General features: G+C 39.6%; 1 protein-coding gene across 1 annotated transcript; it reads right to left on the reverse strand.

The window, feature by feature from the left end:
- Nucleotides 1-10011: 10011 nt before the first annotated feature.
- On the reverse strand, nt 10012-15103 carry LOC134754673 (uncharacterized). Its single transcript, XM_063691011.1, has 3 exons — nt 12039-15103; nt 10268-11802; nt 10012-10172 (listed from the first exon to the last, which is right to left on the reverse strand). The coding sequence occupies exons 1-3, from the start codon at nt 14825-14827 to the stop codon at nt 10012-10014; spliced, it is 4485 nt and encodes a 1494-aa protein (XP_063547081.1). The 5' UTR covers nt 14828-15103.
- Between the last annotated feature and the right edge of the window lie 3730 nt (nt 15104-18833).

The raw sequence follows: 18833 nt of genomic DNA on the forward strand, positions 1-18833 counted from the left end.
ACTATAATTTTCACGTCTTCCATTTTCGGTTTTATTTAATAAAATTAGTCTTTATTTTAGTTTTTTTTTTACTCTCTAGTCTTCGGTAGCTATTTGGTTTATTACAAATGACTACAATGAGTACACTTGTATGTTTTTTATCAGGTTATGCCACGGTTATGCGCTTGCGTAAGTCTCACTAAAACATTTTTTTGCTGTCAACACCCAATGTCCTTGAAATTGATGTTACTTAACACTTAACCCTTAAATGCATGATTTTCTCCTTTTGCCCATTATAATATATGTGTCACTTAATTGTTTGCTGATTATGGGAAAAATTGAAAAAAAAAATATAACATCGATTTTTACTGAAAAATCAGAAGTTGCACAGGCTAAATCATATTTATGTAAATATATAATTTTCAGCAAGAGATATATGAAAAATCTTACTGACATCAGAAAGGTACACTATTTGTAATACACCTATGATAAAGTTTTTAAATATAAAATAATTACGAACCCCGAAAAAAACGTTCAAAATCACATACTAAAAATCATCAAATTCAGGATTTTTTCAAATTTTCCGAAATTTTGTCTTAAAACGAATGTAATTTTTATAAATATAAATATTGCGCAGATTAAATACCCCTTAAATGCATGATTAAATTAATTAATTAATTAAGCGTATTATAATTAATTATTCATCATTATTGCTTTGTATACATTTGGGAACAATATGCATTTAAGGGTTAAGCAATTTTTTAAGAAAAACTATTTGTTATAGTAAAGCAAAAATAAATATATGTTATTACTTACAACTCGATTACGTGTTCCCGAGATAAAGGGTCTTGATCTTGACAGACAGACAGACGGACGGACGGACAACAAAGTGATACTATTAGGCGAGCGCTTTTTCAACGCGCGTTAAAAAAGCGTTTGAATGACACAAATGGAAACATGTTTGTGTTTATTTACACGATGGCGGTAGCTCTTTTTATCAAGCGTCGTTGGATTTTCAACTTTAACCCTTTGTCTTTAAATAGAATTTAGCGTGCGGTCAGATTCAAGCGCTCATTTAACGCGCGTTGAAAAAGTGCTCGTGTGTAGGGTCACTAAGTGTTCCGTTTTTTCCTTACGGAACCCTAAAAATACATATTTTAATGTTAGAGCTCTTAAGCTCAAAATCTGCAAACAATGATTGATTTGAAATTGAACTCTGGTTTTAAACAAGATGTAAAATCGAACGACAATAGAGGAAACAGGAATATTTGCGACAATTCTCTCTAAGTGGTGCTATGAATTGTCAATGTTTTTAGTACGTGCCCTTACGCAGCGCTAAGGTATTTGGCCACTATTGATCTGTACGGTCGAGTTCACAAACATCTACAGGCCAACGTTCCAAAAATATATTTACACGACCTTATTGTCAGTGTGTTAGATGTGTGTAAATATATGGAGCATTTTCTATCAAAAGGGACCTTATTGTCGATGGTTCTTACGCCAAACAGCGTCGCGTCGCGCGACATTGTATTTATATCGGAGCTTCGTTTATAATAACGTAAGCGCCAACGACAATAAGGTCCTTTTTTATAGAAAATACCACATATTTTTGGTACGTTGGCTTTAAAGATGTTTGTGAACTCGACTGTACAATGTACATTATTTCGAATCTGTAAAAATTTTGTAATTTGTGTACTTAATTTTTGTATTAGCTAACGATCTCTTTACACATACGTACTTATATTCTCATATGTCATCTATGTAGTGAATTTACATATACACTTCCCTTTTGTAATATCATGCAGTTTTTCTAGGATTATGCTCAGGGCCGGATCTAGGGTAGAGCGAGTGGAGCGGCCGCTCTAGGCGCCGGATGGCAAGGGGGGCGCCGAAATTGCAAATGAGAAAAAAAAGGGTAAAAAGCTTCAACGAAGGGCGCCAAAACCCCATTTCGCTCTACCCTGATCAAGGACTCGGGCCGGCACTGATTATGCTTCTCTCATACGGATGTTAGTGAGCAATCGAAAAGAGGCAGAAGTAAATAGATATAAACCTCTTCCTTTCACATGAAGTTATGTGCTGTCAGATAACTGAACTATATTTTTCCGTTTAACAAGCGTTTATCCGTTAGTTCAATGCATTTTTCTTGTACAAATTGTTTATACTAAAAATTGTTTAAAATTTATTCATTTATTTATTTCTAAGGAAATCCAAATGATGTCATTTATTTTGAAGAATCAAACTGGTTGTCTTAGTTTGAAAATCTTAGCCACATAAAGTCGCAAGCCAGTCAGCGCCATCTAGTGATGCTCCCATTACTTTGCAGATCCGTTAGTTCATTCGTCTGAGGCCGTTAAGGCTTCTATAGACGTTACAACAAATAGTATGCGATTTTAAATAATTGCAGCAACGAATTCAATCGATCGAGCAAATGCCGCAATGTATTGTAAATCGCATGCGATTATCGGTCACGTTTGGCCTTTAAAATCGTATCACTCGATTCGCACTCAATGTCATTCCCCGTTACATACACACCACGTACCTATGATACAGAGTAGAAGTAGCCTCCATTTCATAACACCAACATATAATGCGCAATCAACACTAGATTATAATATATGTTAGAGGGTCGAAATCAAGTTATTTATGATCCAATATTTTTAAAAGATTAGTTAGTATAAATTGAAAAAAATATATATTAAGATTTTTGATACATAGTACGTTACGATTGTAAGATACGTAGGAATAATTGTCCATTCTATATTGATACTATGGAATATATTGACGCTGCTAGAAAGGGAGGCGGGTGCTGGGAAATGAAAGCAAGGCAATACCAAGTAGAACCCTTATTGGTGTATAGTATAGTCTGTATCTTTTCAAATGACTTCTTCGGCTAAGATGGTAATCTGTTAAACAAAAGCTTTTGTCGCTTTTGTGTGTGCGGTCGCCCATTGTGTACCATTGAGTCTGAGCAGGTGCTACGGCGCGTGGCATTGTCAGAGACAATGGTACACAATGGGCGACTGCACGCACAAAAAGAACAAAGGCTTTTGGTTAACTGATTAGGTACCGTCTTAGACGAAAAAGTCATTTGAAAAGACGCAGACTATACTCGCAATAATACACACTCCTCTAGAGAAATATGGAAGTTCAGCGAATGTGTATTGAACCCTTTTCTTTACAAATAAAAATAAAATCCTGAGTTGAAAAATATCTACAAAACGTGCATTACAAAAATGTGTGTCTTTTAAGAGATGAAAAATTGTCTTTCGGATGCTATTGTTTAAGGAAAAATAATCGGATGTTATTATAATTGGCAAGAAAATGTATTTAAGTTAAGTTACATAATTATGTTTATACTTCGTCCCATGACCTCTTTTGACAAAAGCTCCCATAACGCCTAAAAGATTTTTACATTAATTAAAAGGTTTTTAAAGTCACAGATTTTCTATGCCTTCGCTTTCATTTTCAAGATTCCGCCTGTGAATGTTGTGTAAATGGCTGTAACGTAAATGTAAGGAAGTTTGTACATTGTAACTCTGATAATAATACGCGTAAAGCAATAAGCTAGCGACATTTTTTATAATCCACGCCCACCATGACTTGTGCGGTGTCAAACGATGGGTTATTAATTCAAAGACCATTGGAGAACTAATCATAATTTGATAAACTTAATAACTTACATCTTGCTCTCTGAAATTAAACATAACTAGCCATCAGTAAACTTTTTTGATCTTTTTTGATATATCTTTGATCTTTGCATTAATGGCTCAATCAAAACTTTGGTGTTTTGGCCTAAAAATATATAATTAATTATTTGAAATTGTGTTATGTATGAGTTATGATATTTGTTATTCTATACTGCAGCACCATCAACGACTGATTTTGCATTAATGGTGGAAACAATGTTTATATTTTATTTATACAACGACACAAGCAAGTCAGGGTCGGCTATAATTTTATTTATATTATATATGATGATGTCACAATTTTTGATGTTTATATTTTGATGGCGATTTTTGCAATATTTCCAGGTGTCTCATGTATTAAAAATGAATGAAACTGTGGGTTGTTTAAAAGACTTAATTGAAAATCAGTATTCGAGTGAGTTATGTATGTCAATACGTTTAACACAGTCATTTATCCACACACACGTATAGGTGATTCCAAATACTGGGTGGACTTTAAAAAATGTGTTACACCTTACACCGCCATCTGTGTTTGAATCCAGGAACTATTACGGAAATGGCCGTCAAAACAATTTAGTTTTCACATGTGATACATACAGAGCCATAATTTACGAAATATCTTGTTTTAACATCGCTTAAGCTAACGTAGTTTATGTCAAAATGATAGTAATGTAGCAACACCAAGTAAAGTATAAACATAGTGATTTTAGAATTATTTCATAAGATTTTTTTTTATATAGCGCGCTGACGTGGAGAGATTCTTAAACGAAAATTTCTGAGTGACAGTTGTCTTCTCGATGTGTTAACAATTCTGTAAATGGTGTTTTTAATATATTTATGAGGACGGCTGCACACTTGACTTCTTGTTCTGAAAATAATACAGTCAATACAGGTAGCCCTGAATAGCGTCGGGATGTTCTGAATCCGTTACGATGGCCAGCAGCAAAGAGGATATAATAGGATAGAGCGGTACTGTCATAGTAATTTTTGTAACCACAGTAAATTCACTGCCATCTATCGACACACTTTAAAACTAAAAATGAAGATTTATAAAAATACGATAATTTGTATTTAAATATGGATAAATGTTTTTTTTTATTTTCATTAATAATTTTTTATGATGTTGACCCATTTTCTTTCACTGATATGCGTTAAAATTGTTAAATAACAAACGAAACCGTCAACGCCCTCTATACGAGAGTAGGCCAAAGGTAGTGGCGCCATCTGATCGAGAATCAAATTTTCGTGATTTTCGAGGCACGTTTTTTCCTTACTGTATCCATCTATTACGGAGTTATATCTATCTTTGCAAGTAGTCACCATTCTCGAAGATCTTATATGAATATGTATCTAATATGTTATTAAAGTATTTTATTTGAAACTTAAGTTAATTCTACTAAATGCTGGTATTCAACTTCTCTAAAATATTGCACTCAAAATATATTTTTAGTATGTTTGATACAAACTATAGATACTTGAGACTTGAGTGTAACTTTTGAAAACTGTAAATTATGAAACTTTCGTGATCTATTCGATATCTACATTTGAGACTGCCTTTATTTTCAGAACATTACCGGTTTACTTTACAACAAAATTCTTTAACGATTTTTTTTAGATGTATGTTGAATCATTACATTCTCCATATAAATATAGAAACATTGGCAAGAAATAATCGTGGTAATAAATTAGTTACCTAGGTATACAGTGTGGAAAAAATTAATGGGCCCTGCAGGGAAAGTGCTCAAAACATTAAGTTAGCTCATTTTACTTAAAGGAAACATTTATTAAAAAGAAATTAACAAAACTGCATTCACAGATTTATTTTAAAATTCGCTCGTATAGCCTGGGAATCACACCGGCTAAAAATAAAAATAAACTTGCTATTTATTCTACTAGTTGATACAGTTAATGTTAAAATTTCTCCAAGAAATATTAGGTCTTACACTCGTCTGTCGTACAAGATATCTATAAAATCGCATATTTAGTATTTTTTTTAATTTTTAGTATGTAAGGTCGATTCCCACAATAATGTCCCCTTTAAGTAAAATGCAACCTTAAGGTTTTGAGGTAAGTACTTTAAATTTTTCCACACTATAGATCCATCCCTTTTTGACAACGCTAAACGTGTAGTGTGCTATGAAGGTAATTTTTTTAGATTGAAGGACGTGACAATATCAACAGATTTATAAGAAAGGCAGTATTTCTATGTAATTTCGTATGATTGTCCGGTAATTCCGAAAATGGACTCTAATACGATTGAATTACCCGATATTCCGAAGTACCAATTACCCAAAATCACCTTACGCTAGTTTTGCACAGTTGTTTTGGGATTACCTACTCCTTGCCATTTTTACATGTAATATCAGAATAATTTGGTCATATGTATATTAAACTAGTGTACAAGGACTACAGGAAACCTAAGCGCTCTTACACACGTTCTGCGCTGCGTTTTCTCGGCGTTTCCATAGGTACAAAATTACACGCCGCGTTCACCGCCGGGAACCGCCGAGAAAACGCCCCGCAGAAACACTAATTTGTAAGAGCCCTAAAAATAAGTAAATTATCTTAAAAGTATTTCATTCACGTGGTTTTTTTTATGTAACAACATATTGTATAAATGAGTGGTATAAGATTCTACGGAATGAGATTTCCAGTCTTTTACTAAGACAAGAATTATCGATGTTTGTCTACAAAATTAAATAATGTTCTGTTGATTCTATCTTGCCTTGTATTTTGCCCTATTATCTTGGTAATTCAAGCTTTTTTTTTATTACTAGTTATATATTGTCTCATACAAATCATGTCATATTTTGTCGTGTCCACTCAAAATAAGGAATTTTATTGCAATTGTAAACTACTAGTGTCTTGGGGCGCTTTTAAACAAGGCCAAATATCAAAGCAGCTTCGAGGATAGACAATAAATACTAGGATTTTATTAATGCGCAGTTTACCGTCGAAAATATAGTATAAAAGCGCCTTTATTATGGTGTCTAAACTGAAAAGATATACTGAATTACAAGCCATTGACGTCAAAGATTGTTTCTTATTGCGCTGGCGCAGCCTGACCGCTCTTACCGCCCAGTGCCATCTAGTGAGTTCCCAAGTGTACTAAAATTATTATTTTGAGTAATAGATGGTATATACGCGCGGTGGTTATAGTAAACTTAGGCAGTTTTTAAATCTTTAATACAGTTAGAAGAGAAAATGTAAGCTTGGCTATAATTTATGTAATAAACTATTGATACATATGTGAATTGCATGTTTTATTTCTTTTTTTTCTGGCACCTTATCGGTTTTACTTTATGGCACGAAAGCTGAATGACCTTCGTTTACGTAGTAGAATCATAGATAAATAAGTAAGCATAGTTCTCACTCCATGCATCAGTTTTGTTACCAAAGCGACTATGAATTTCCAAGTCGACATCTAGCGTCAAGTAGCGGAATTATCAGTACTGCTACTCGACACTAGATGTCGCGACTGACGAAAGATGTATTGCTCAACAATTTACAACTGATATTACAAGCAGGAGTTGAAAATAAGTTGCGGTTATAATATTAGCTAAAAATTGTTGATCATTAGACTTTCCGTTCGTCGCGATATCTATTGTCGAGTAGCGTACCTACTGATAGTTCCGCTACTTGACGCTTGATGTCGACTACGAAAATAATAGTCGTTTTGGTAACAAAACTGATGTATGAGCACTCTTATGGTTCATCATCCTGTCCTGGCCGGTTTCGGCCACGGCGACTGGGTTTGTACAGGCTAGTAAGAGCGACGGTCGTGAGCTCTCAGGTGGCTGACGTAGCCTATTTTTGCAGTGAATGTACGGCCACACTCACCGCAGGTCAGCATCCCTCCGACAAAATTGTAGTTGATGACCGCAGGTGGTCGGGCCTTTAACTCGTCACGCTTCGCGTCGAGTTCCACTCGTCTCTGCTCTTCGAAGGCCTGCACTTTTGTACTCACTGTATGCCTCCACTTCGGTCGATCTTGTGCCGAAGTCTGCCAGTGCAATGGTTCAATGTCACACGGCTTTGTCGGTGCTGCGCACACGTTGCCACAGGAACGCCATCGCCAGTACTGTTAAATTCTGTGTATGAGTCAAAATCTTTTTAAGGTTCCGTACCCAAAGTGTAAAAACGGACCCTGTTACTAAGACTCCGCTGTCCGTCTGTCACCAGGCTGTATCTCATGAACCGTGATAGCTAGACAGTTGAAATATTCACAGATGATGTATTTCTGTTGCCGCTATAACAACAAATACTAAAAAGTACGGAACCCTCGGTGCGCGAGTCCGACTCGCACTTGGACGGTTTTTTTTATTTGATTTGCATATTCATAGTTTTTGTAAGTGATTATCACCTTTGACCTCTGTCAATGCGACGAGGTATAATACAAATGGCCGTTACGCGCTTTTAATTATATTTAACATGTACCGATTAGTTTGATGAAGTGACTCGTCGTTTTGTTCGTGTCGAGGTCGTTTACGTAATACGAGATTTATTTGACCATCGTTGCGCCGATAACTCACGATCTATGTTTTTTTAAATATGTTATGTTTATAGTTAACTAAATGCCTTATAAAATTTTGCGTAAATAATTATAAGGTGATTAACACATCCATACTAATAATAATAAATGCGAAGTGTGTCTGTCTGTCTGTTACCTCTTCACGCTTAAACCGCTGAACCGATTTAGTTGAAATTTGGCATAGAGATAGTTTGAGTCCCGGGGAAGGACATGGGGTAGTTTTTATCCCAGAAGTCATCCTTTAAGGGGGTGAAAAGGGGGCGTGAAAGTTTGTATGGGGAATAGATAAAAACCAGTGAATAAAAAATAAGCTACTGAAATTACTAACTCCACGCAGACAGTCGCGGGCAAAAGCTAGTATATATTATAAATGCGAAAGTTTGTCTGTTACCTCTTCACGCTTAAACCGATTCAGTTGAAATTTGGCATAGATAGTTCGAGTCCCGGGGAAGGAAAGGACATAGGGTAGTTTTTATCCCCGAAGGCATCCTTTAACCTTTTGGACGCCAATGACGGATATATCGGCACCGCAGGTCCAACGCCAAAGACCGATTAATCCGTCATAGACCACAGAGCAACATAGACCTACGTGCATGTGCATAAAGTTCAATTTCAGTTTTGACACTTCGGTGACGTGGCGTCCGAGTGACAGCTTTTGTGTTTGACACGGCGTCGAAAAGGTTAAGGGAGTAAAAAGGGGAGTGGAAGTTTGTATGGGGAAGTTGAGAAATATTACGAACAAATAATGTCAATTTTTTTATTTAAATAACCATACAATGTCCTTAAATTACTTAACCATAATAATTTTAATGTTGATTTGGAAAGTACTATAATAAATGGCAACATTGTAAAAATAAACAACATATTTTAATAAATATGTACTTAATAACTATAAAAGCCAGAGGGCCTACCGTGAACCACTTTCGACGTGTTGCCTCCCTGTCACACTTACGTACGAATTTACAAGTGCGACAGAGAGGCAACATGTCGAACGTGGCGGTGGCCCTCTGTTGTCGGCACCTATCCAGTTCTTAAGAGCTCGTTAACGATTTTATAGCAAAAATGTAAAATTGATAGATTTAGTCGATGAAATTGTACTCCTTTTGTTACGTAATATCTAAATAACAAGTATTGGTTTCTATTAGCACGTCAGGACGCGAGCGTGCGTCACCGGTAATCATGATGAGAAGGTAAAGATAATAAGTTTTTAAATATTCATCAAAAAATTATGGTGGTAAATTATTCAAAATGGTGTATAAGAACAGTTTCAGCAAATGTTGTAGATTGTTTAAGTATCAAAATTACGTTGAAATTAAGTCGATTTTCAGAGAAATGGTCACTTGTTTTTAGGTAATTTCTGGAGAAAATTGCTTTCGTCTAACTTTCATTTACACTACTTCAAAGTCATAATAACAAAAATGTAATCTATATATGTATATATATATATATATATATAAAAAGGTGGAATACAGGATATGTGTAAAACAAAATTACCATTCAAACTTTACGAAATTATAAAATAGGACCTGTTGGGGATAGGGTCTCGCCGCGGCGAAATGGTGAACACGGTAGAACGTTTAACTGGTTATATTTCGAAAAACACACACAATACGTACACAAAATAGAGACCCGAAAAAATACAACTGTGTGTACGTGCGCTCGCGCGGATAGCATGGACCGACTGGTCATACAGCGCACATAGACATACAAAACCAGAATGGCGGCTCGCGGCCACCGTTAAAACTACCCTTAACAATACAAAATAATAAAATATGAGCACGTCGCTAACATTTCCCCACCCTGAGTGCTGACTCAGCACTCGATACCTACTGGAATACGAGCGACGCGCGAAGCAGAACGTTTCAGGGTTCCAGACTTAGTTTTTACCTCGACCACCCTTATGCGACCGTCTCTGCCAGGGTAGGCTTGCTGGATAACGCCTTTCATCCACACGTTCCTCTGCGCAGCGGGATCTACAATGAGAACAAAATCACCTACCTGTAGTGGCTTTTGCTCTTGGGTCCATTTGGTTCTCGGTATGAGGTCTGGCAAAATCTCCTTGACCCACCGTGTCCAGTACATGTCGGCAAGTCTCTGAGATTTACGCCACTGCTTTCGAGAGAAGAGATCGGAGTCATCGAAGTTCCCCACGACAGGTAAGTTTGACGCTCAACGGACACATGGGTTAGCGGACGCCCGTTCACCATGTTCTCCACCTCCGTCATCAAGGTAGAAAGTACCTCGTCTCTAGGGGCGCGCTCCTTCAGGATTACCTTCAACGATGTCTTCACACTCCTAATCAGACGTTCCCACGCCCCACCCCAATGGGGGCTGGCGGGGGGAATAAAAGTCCATTGTACTCCGCAATTAACACCTTTGTTTTTCAGGTCCTCTACATCCAGTTCCTGCAGTGATCTTTTTAACTCCGTGTCAGCGCCGCGTAAGTTTGTCCCATTGTCAGAGAATAGGTACTTAGGCCAGCCACGTCTCGCCGCCATACGCCGAAGAGCCATGATCAGCGAGTCCGAGGTAAGTGAATGAACCAGTTCCAGGTGTATCGCCCGCAGCGTGAGACAAGTGAACAGTACGCCATATCTCAGTTCGTGGCGTCTCCCGACTGTCACCTCCATCGGCCCGAACAGGTCAAGGCCACAGTACGTGAAGGGACGCTGGTGATGCGCAAGGCGTGCCTCCGGTAAGTTACCCATTCTAGGTACCTCAGGTTTTGCCTTCTTAATGCGACAAAACATACAACCGGCTACTACAGATTTCACTGTCGGGCGTAATTTAAATAGCCAGTACTTTTGTTTCAGATCATTCACGACTCCCTCGTGGTTGCCATGCGCGTACTTCTCGTGATAACTTCTGACCAGCAGTCTAGACACCGCATGCTTGCCGTCCAATATAATAGGCCTCTTTGTTTCCAGCGCAACATCTGTTGCGGCATCTATACGGCCACTGCATCGGAGAAGTCCATTTTCATCTAAAAACGGCGATAAATGACGGAGTTTACTGCTGCGGCCCAAAACGTTGCCATTCTTTATGGCGGCTATGTCGTCACCGAATGACTCGTGCTGCGCTTGTTTTATCAGCAGTTGCTCAGCTCGCACCATCAGCGCGCAGTCTATGTCCGCAGAACGATGTTTGCATCTCTCAATAAATTTTAAAACAGCTGCCGTCGCCCTCTGCAAGCGCAGCCATGAAGAGAATCGCGTAGCGTCCGGCACAGGTAAGTAATCACTTTCTCTATGAACTATATTAATATACTCTAAAGTAAGTTCATTTATTTCAGGGCTCCCTGTATCACTCGGCCAGTGCGATTCGTCGGCGTGAAGAAACTCCGGACCATAAAGCCACTCGTTCTTAAATATGGAGTCATCGTAAACCTCTCTTGTAGCTACATCAGCGATGTTTAACTTCGTAGGTATGTAACGCCATTCATTAACGCGCGACAACTCGTCTATTTCGCCCAGCCGGTTTGCGATGAATATATTGTAGCTGCGAGTATCATTCCGGAGCCAATGCAAAACACACGCCGAGTCGCACCAGAAGTACCGTTGCGCTGTAGTTACCTTATGTTCGCGCAGCACGCTGTCGGCCAATCTCGCAGCCAGTAAAGTTGAAGTTCACATCTGTTTATAGTCAACGGTTTAACAGGTGTGACCTTGCATTTACTGGCAACAAAAGCTACGTATATCTGCCTATTTGTTTCCCATCTCCAATATGCTACAGCACACATAGCCTTTGAAGACGAATCCGAAAACAAATGCAGTTGTAAGTTATTATAATTATTTATAATACCTACGCTTGCAGCGGTCGCGCTCGTAGTCGATTCCCGCCGGCCGCTCGAGTGCGGCGTAGCGGGAGGCGTAGCAGCCGTAGCGCTCGTCGTAGCACTGGTATTGTTCGCAGCGAGTGAGCCTCGCTCCGTCTCGCTCGCACCTATGGATGCTTTCTGATACCATCTAGGTATGCGAATGCGACCTATTAATTGTAATAAATCGAGCCACTTTACCCACCTAGTGTAAATATCGTCGGGAATTTCTTCATCCCAGCCGGTGGCCGATCGCCACGTATCCTGGAGCATGATTTTACCCTGTATGGTAAAAGGCGCCAAAAATCCAAATACATCAAAAATAGACATGACTACTTTTAACATAATCCTTTTAGTAGGCCTTTGGTGGCCTAAAACAATCTGCTCAGGAATACGTTTTAGAGATACGTCGAACCCCAACTCGTCCGTGGCCGGGAACCAGATGAGACCGAGCGTCCGCTCGCCCTCGAACTGCTGATCCATTTTAAACTTTACAGCAGCAGTACCGAGAGTTTCATTTGGCACGCTGTCGAGTACAGATGTACTGTTGCTCGTCCAATTGCGAATCACGAACCCGCCTTCCGCGTGTATTTTTGATACTGTACGTACCATTTTTATTGCTGTCTCCTCGTCTGGCAAACTCTGAATGTAATCGTCTGCATAGTGAGAGTTGCAGATCGCGTCGACAGCGGCCGGCTCGGTGTGCTCGTGGCGCAGAGCATTTTTATTTTTAATAAACTGCGCGACAAACGGCGAGCATTTTGCACCGAATATTAGGGATGTCATTACGTACGTTTTGACGGGTTCCGTAGGGTTGTCCCGCCAAAGAAATCTCAGGGCGTCTTGATCTTGTGGGTGGATCTGGATGCGTAAAAACATATCTTTTATGTCTCCGGATACTGCGATACGATTTTCCCTAAAGCGCAGCATGATTCCCCATAGTGACGTCAGTAGATCCGGACCCTTGAGCAGATAGTCGTTTAAACACGAACCCGCCGAACTATCTGCTGCATCAAAGACCAGCCTTAACTTTTTTTTATTAGGGTTGTCAACGCCAAAGTGAGCCAAATGAAATGTCTTTGGCGTGCGCTGAGTGTCCAGTAGTTCCCTAGCAAAATTATTAGCAAATAAATGTTGTACTCGCTCGGCATACCTGTTAGCATATTCAGAGTCCCTGGCCATCTTGCGCTCGACTCCTTTTAGCCTTTTAAGAGCATGCGGCAGAGTGTCAGGCATCAAGCAGTCTGGATCCTTCCATGGTAAGCCCACGCGCCACCTGCCATTAATGAGTTGAGCGGTGCGCTCAAGGTGTTCGACGGCCCTAACGTCGTCCTTATTCTGGCGAGGCTTACCTGCCACTCCTGCGGAGTCCAGCTCGAACGCGCGTCGTACCTCTTCGTGCAAGTCCTGCAGCGCGCGCTGTTCGCCCAGGTTGCCCGCCGTCAGCGTGCCCACCAGCAGCGTGGAGTGAACCGGCCTAACGCCCGCGCCGCGCGTCGCTTCCGACACACGTATTTTACCATGAATACACCACCCTAAAGGAGAAAGTGTTGCGTACGGCTCATATAATTTACCTGACAATATTTTCAATGGCACAATTAAATGGTAATAATCCTGGCCAATTAAAATTTCTGGCTTAGTAAAAACTTTTTTAAATTCGCTCTGCATTGCATTTAAATATTGATATTTACTACAATCAACAAGAGATAAGTCTTGCTCAGGTAAACATAACTCATTAACACTCCGCGCCCTAATAGAATGAACCTTATTGTCTTTATCATAAAGTTCCAACTTCACCACCGTGCTATCACATGTTACGTCACTTTGTTCCCACGGACCGCACACCTGCATAGATTCGCGCCGCCCGGTTAGTCCTGCGCGCTGTGCTAATTTAGCACTTATTACCGTCACTGAAGAACAATCGTCGAGCATAGCACTACTTTCGATAACATTGCCGTTTTTTGCGCGAATACGTACGGGAACAGTTTTAAGTAGCACTCTGTTGCTACTTGCGGTGACACAGTTCACTACTTCCGGTGTAGGTACATCAGCTGATCGCGGCGTGGGTTCAGGGACCTCGCCGGCGCTCACCTCCTGACGGTTTTTGTTATCGAAGTGTAGAAGTCTGTGATGCGTCCCGCCGCAGTTGTCCTTATCGCACACCGGTGCCGGGCATGTTTCTCTCTCATGGCGTGAATCTAGGCATTTAAAGCATATTCCATTGCGTTTAACATACTGCCACCGCACTTTACGTAATGCCCGCTTGAATGGTTTACATTCGGACAGATTATGATTTGGCTGAGCGCGGCAAAAATGACACTTATCAGTCTGATCGATTTTCTTGCCACTTTGTCGTTCGGTTTGTAATAAAATAGCTTGCGGTCGAACGTTATCGTGTTGTTTTGACTTTTGTTGCTCGAATCGATGACCTTGTAGGTGTATATTAGCAGTAGTAGCTATCTTCACCGCTTCCGTATTTAGAAAATCGGACATAATGCTTAAGCGTGATTTAGTTCCGGCTTTGATTAACGGGTAACTAAAATCTGACCACTTAGACACGAGCACTGTGGGAAGTTTAGATATGAGTAGTGGGACAATACTTAGTCCCTGGACGTACTCTTCGCGTCCCACCACTTTCACGGCTTCGACGAAGTTTTGTATCTTTACGGAAAAGTTTATAATATCTTTTTGGTACTCTGAAGACATAGGCGGCAGCTTTCTAATATCCTGCACGAGTTTGCTAATTATGCATTCCGGGTCACCGTGACGTAGCTCCAATGTAGCCATTATGCGTTCAGGTGAAGCAGCACTCATGAGCAGAGCTGATGCGGTTTCCTTGGCAGCTCCGCGCAGACACTTTCGCAGCCTCCAGAGGTTTTCTTTTGGACTAAAGTTGCACACGTCTGTTGACTCTTCGTACGCCTTCTTAAAATGCAGCCACTCAAGTGGATCTCCAGAATACTCAGGTAAATCCCGCGGCGTACAAATACGACTCAGTAAGTTGGCGTTTGGTTTATTGTGGACGGAGGCAACAGTCAGGTTCTTCACGGCAGCGGCCAGTAGCTGGATTGTCCCATCAGAGGAGCCGGCGACGGGTGCCGCCGACTGTTGCAGGTCGCCCGTATCTAGACCATCGAGGGGGGCGGGCTGCGACTTCTCCAGCTCTTTTTCGCTGTGTTCCATCCACTTTTCCACATTAGGACATGTACCATCCTCGCTAGCTTGTGAACTGTATGTATTACCATCTTCTAAATCGGCTAGGTCGGCCTCTAGCTCTTTATCTATAAGTTGCATCCTAATTTCAGCCTTTTTTCTTTCAGCCTCCAATTGTAACCTCTTCCTTTGTGCCAGCACAGACGACGACACTGACCGTTTTGATGCAGATTTGCATGAAACGGGTAATGGCGGCGGCGCGGATAACGGTTTCGACGCGCTGCACAATGGCGGTTGCACTTTGACCGGCGCGGCAAATAACTTAGGTTCCGATTTCACACCACTCATTTTAGGCGTTTGAAACTGGCTAGGTTCTGGCTGTTGTTCAGGCTGTTCTTCTGTCTTAGATGCGCTATCCTCCATCTGTAGCTGCTCGCGTTCTTTTCGTACGGTACGACGAGTTTTCACCATAACGGTACGCGGCGGCGTGTGGAACATGCGTAGATTCGGCTCGAAGACCACTTGTTGGGGATAGGGTCTCGCCGCGGCGAAATGGTGAACACGGTAGAACGTTTAACTGGTTATATTTCGAAAAACACACACAATACGTACACAAAATAGAGACCCGAAAAAATACAACTGTGTGTACGTGCGCTCGCGCGGATAGCATGGACCGACTGGTCATACAGCGCACATAGACATACAAAACCAGAATGGCGGCTCGCGGCCACCGTTAAAACTACCCTTAACAATACAAAATAATAAAATATGAGCACGTCGCTAACAGGACCGACAAAATCAGTGCTTTACGTGCATTTCTAAATGTCCATCAGAATAAAAACATTACTAATTTAGTCTGTTTAAAAAAAAAGATGAATTAAACGGCAAGATGAGAAGACGTGCTAATAGAAACCAGAGTACTTGCTATTTCTATTACGTAAGAAATGGTGTAGAATTTCACCGACTAAATTTATCAATTTTACATTTTTGCGACTAAAATAGATACCGGGCTCTTAACACGTTCAATAATAATTTAAGACCAGCAAAAATCCATATATCGATGTTACGCTTTCATTTATGTTACGATTAAATTACATGTAACTCGGCATAAACATAACATGCATAATTGTAACATGCGAGGAGAATAACAGTTTTGAATGATTCACGGTTAGTTTCACTAGACTTAATTGATCGGGAATGGGATACGAACCAGGGATGTTGCGAATATTCGCATCCGCATCCGCGGAACTTCCGCATTCTTTTCGACATCCTAATAAAATCGATGCGGAGCTTAATGCGGATGTGGAACAGGTAGGTGCAGGAACGTCTTAGCGGCGGCGTTAGCCAATAGGAATCTCGTTTCGTTTTTGTGATTCGTCGATTGAGCACGAATGGTGGACAGCGATAAGAAGTAAAAAGTTTGTTTTATTTGGACTTTAGTATAGTAATGCGATTGTAGGCCACCTACATATTCTTGTTCAAATACTAAAAGTTTCGTTTTTTATAATAAAAAAATACTAAAATGTAATATTTGACGTTTTTTGTGCCTAATCTTGACGGATGCGAGCCTTTAAATATTCGCATCCCCATCCGCTTCCGCGGATGTCAAAAAATCGGCATCCGCAACATCCCTGATATTGACCGTGATTACCTTTCCACCAGTGACCAGTGATATCCGAATCAAACACGCATAGTGACACTGTGTGTAGTGTGTTTGGACAGACCAACGAGCGTGAATGCGACCGATGGTAACGTCGAAAGCGAACGCAGCTGACGCCCACGAATGAGGGTAGACCGAGCGCGGTCTACACAACTTTGACACGCTATCTTCAGACTTACCCGTGAAAACTACTGCGTCAAAATATCGGGAGCTCGAAAACAATGCAGAAGGTAATCACGGTCCATATCTCGGTCAATATAAGTATATGTGAGTAGAAGTTTTGTATAACAGTCTTACTTTGCTCCACTTTATTCAATATTCTGACGAATTGATATGAAGAAGAACATAACACAGCTTTCCCAGAGATGTAATTGAAGATATAATTAAGAAACCTAGTAATATTAAGGCTATTGTTAAAAAAGCGCTGATAAACATAAATGTATAAATGTGTAAAATATTTAATTAAAATTTAATAATGTAAGCAGGGGTTGCATCCCCATATCCCTTAGCCCATATAATCTTAAAAATATAAGATTGGAGCTAGGAATGTTGTAATTCTTGTTCTTTATAAAAAATAAACAGTTAAAATTTTTTTTTTTTTTTTAATCCATTGTAACATATTTTTATCGGTAAAGCAACGTTATGAATGGCTAAAAAATAAGTGCATTCCCGTTGCCAGGGAGGTTTTGGGATAATACTGAGCAAGTTTTACTATAGGACCAACCACGAAATCGCGAAAATAAAATTTACCCTCACATAGAAAATGGACCAGCCAAAATATGAAACAGCCAAATTTTTTTGCTATTTCGGGGTTGGTCCCATAGTAAAAGTTGCTCAGTATAATCCCAAAACCTCTCTGGCAACGGGAATGCACTTATTTTTTTGCCACCATGTATATGAAGATATGAATAAGGAGCAAAAGATACCCGATATTTGGATTATTTTTACTCCTACCTATAGTTTACTTAGGGGCGCAAAGTTAAAAGACCCATTGCATTGTGCACCAAATTAAAAGACCCCGCAAAAAGAGAGAGATTATTCTATGACTAATGTAGCAATAGGGGATATTACTGCAATGTTCTGCCACCAGAGTGCAGCACTAGCTTTTTTTATTAAACCATAGAGTAACTCATACATACTGTACCTTTAACAGGTTTTTTGACAAGTTTTCAGAGATAATAAAATATGACATTGATGCATCAAGACGGTTTGTTTACAGAGGACCTACCGGAAAACGCGAATCCGAAACTTCGCTATCTGCCACTTTATCGCTCGATTATACAAGTGACAGATAACGTAATTTCGATTTCATGTTTCGCGATAGACCGTCAGATTGTGGTAGTCAATATCGGCAATCATGCCATCAAACTTAAAGCGAGGTTTAAACTAGCAAGAACTTGCATGCAATTTAAGTTACATTGCCGACTACTAAAGTAAACTATATTCAAAAGGTTGATCAGATACCGCAATGTAAAGCCAGGTTTAGACTAGCAAGAACTTGCATGCAATTTACGTTACACTGCGGTATCTGATCAAACTTTTGAATGCAGTTTACCTTAGTAGTCGGCAATGTAAGAATGTAACGTAAATTGCATGCAAGTTCTTACTAGTCTAAACCTCGCTTAACGAAAATTGCATACAAGTTCTTGCTAGTCTAAACCTCGCTTAACAGTTTGGGGCGAGAATATAAATATAAAGCTGTAAATTTGAATATATAAATAAATCAAAAATATATATATGTGTGAGAATTTTAAAGAATTTAGTTTATCTGAGTATATAAATAATAATATTAATAATATAAAAATATTATGTTTGAATATATTAAACGTTGTCCTTTTTTGAATTGGAGCATAGTTACCCACCGATGAGCAAAGTAGGACCATTTTACGGTATATGTACTAAGTTTGACAAATTTACACATTTTAATGTACAAGTCAAAAGACATATCTACAAAATAAACGACATTTCTTATATACACGAGGCACTGGATATTATTTTACTGTTTGG

This window comes from Cydia strobilella, chromosome Z, assembly GCF_947568885.1.
Source record: "Cydia strobilella chromosome Z, ilCydStro3.1, whole genome shotgun sequence".
Lineage (NCBI taxonomy): Eukaryota > Metazoa > Arthropoda > Insecta > Lepidoptera > Tortricidae > Cydia > Cydia strobilella.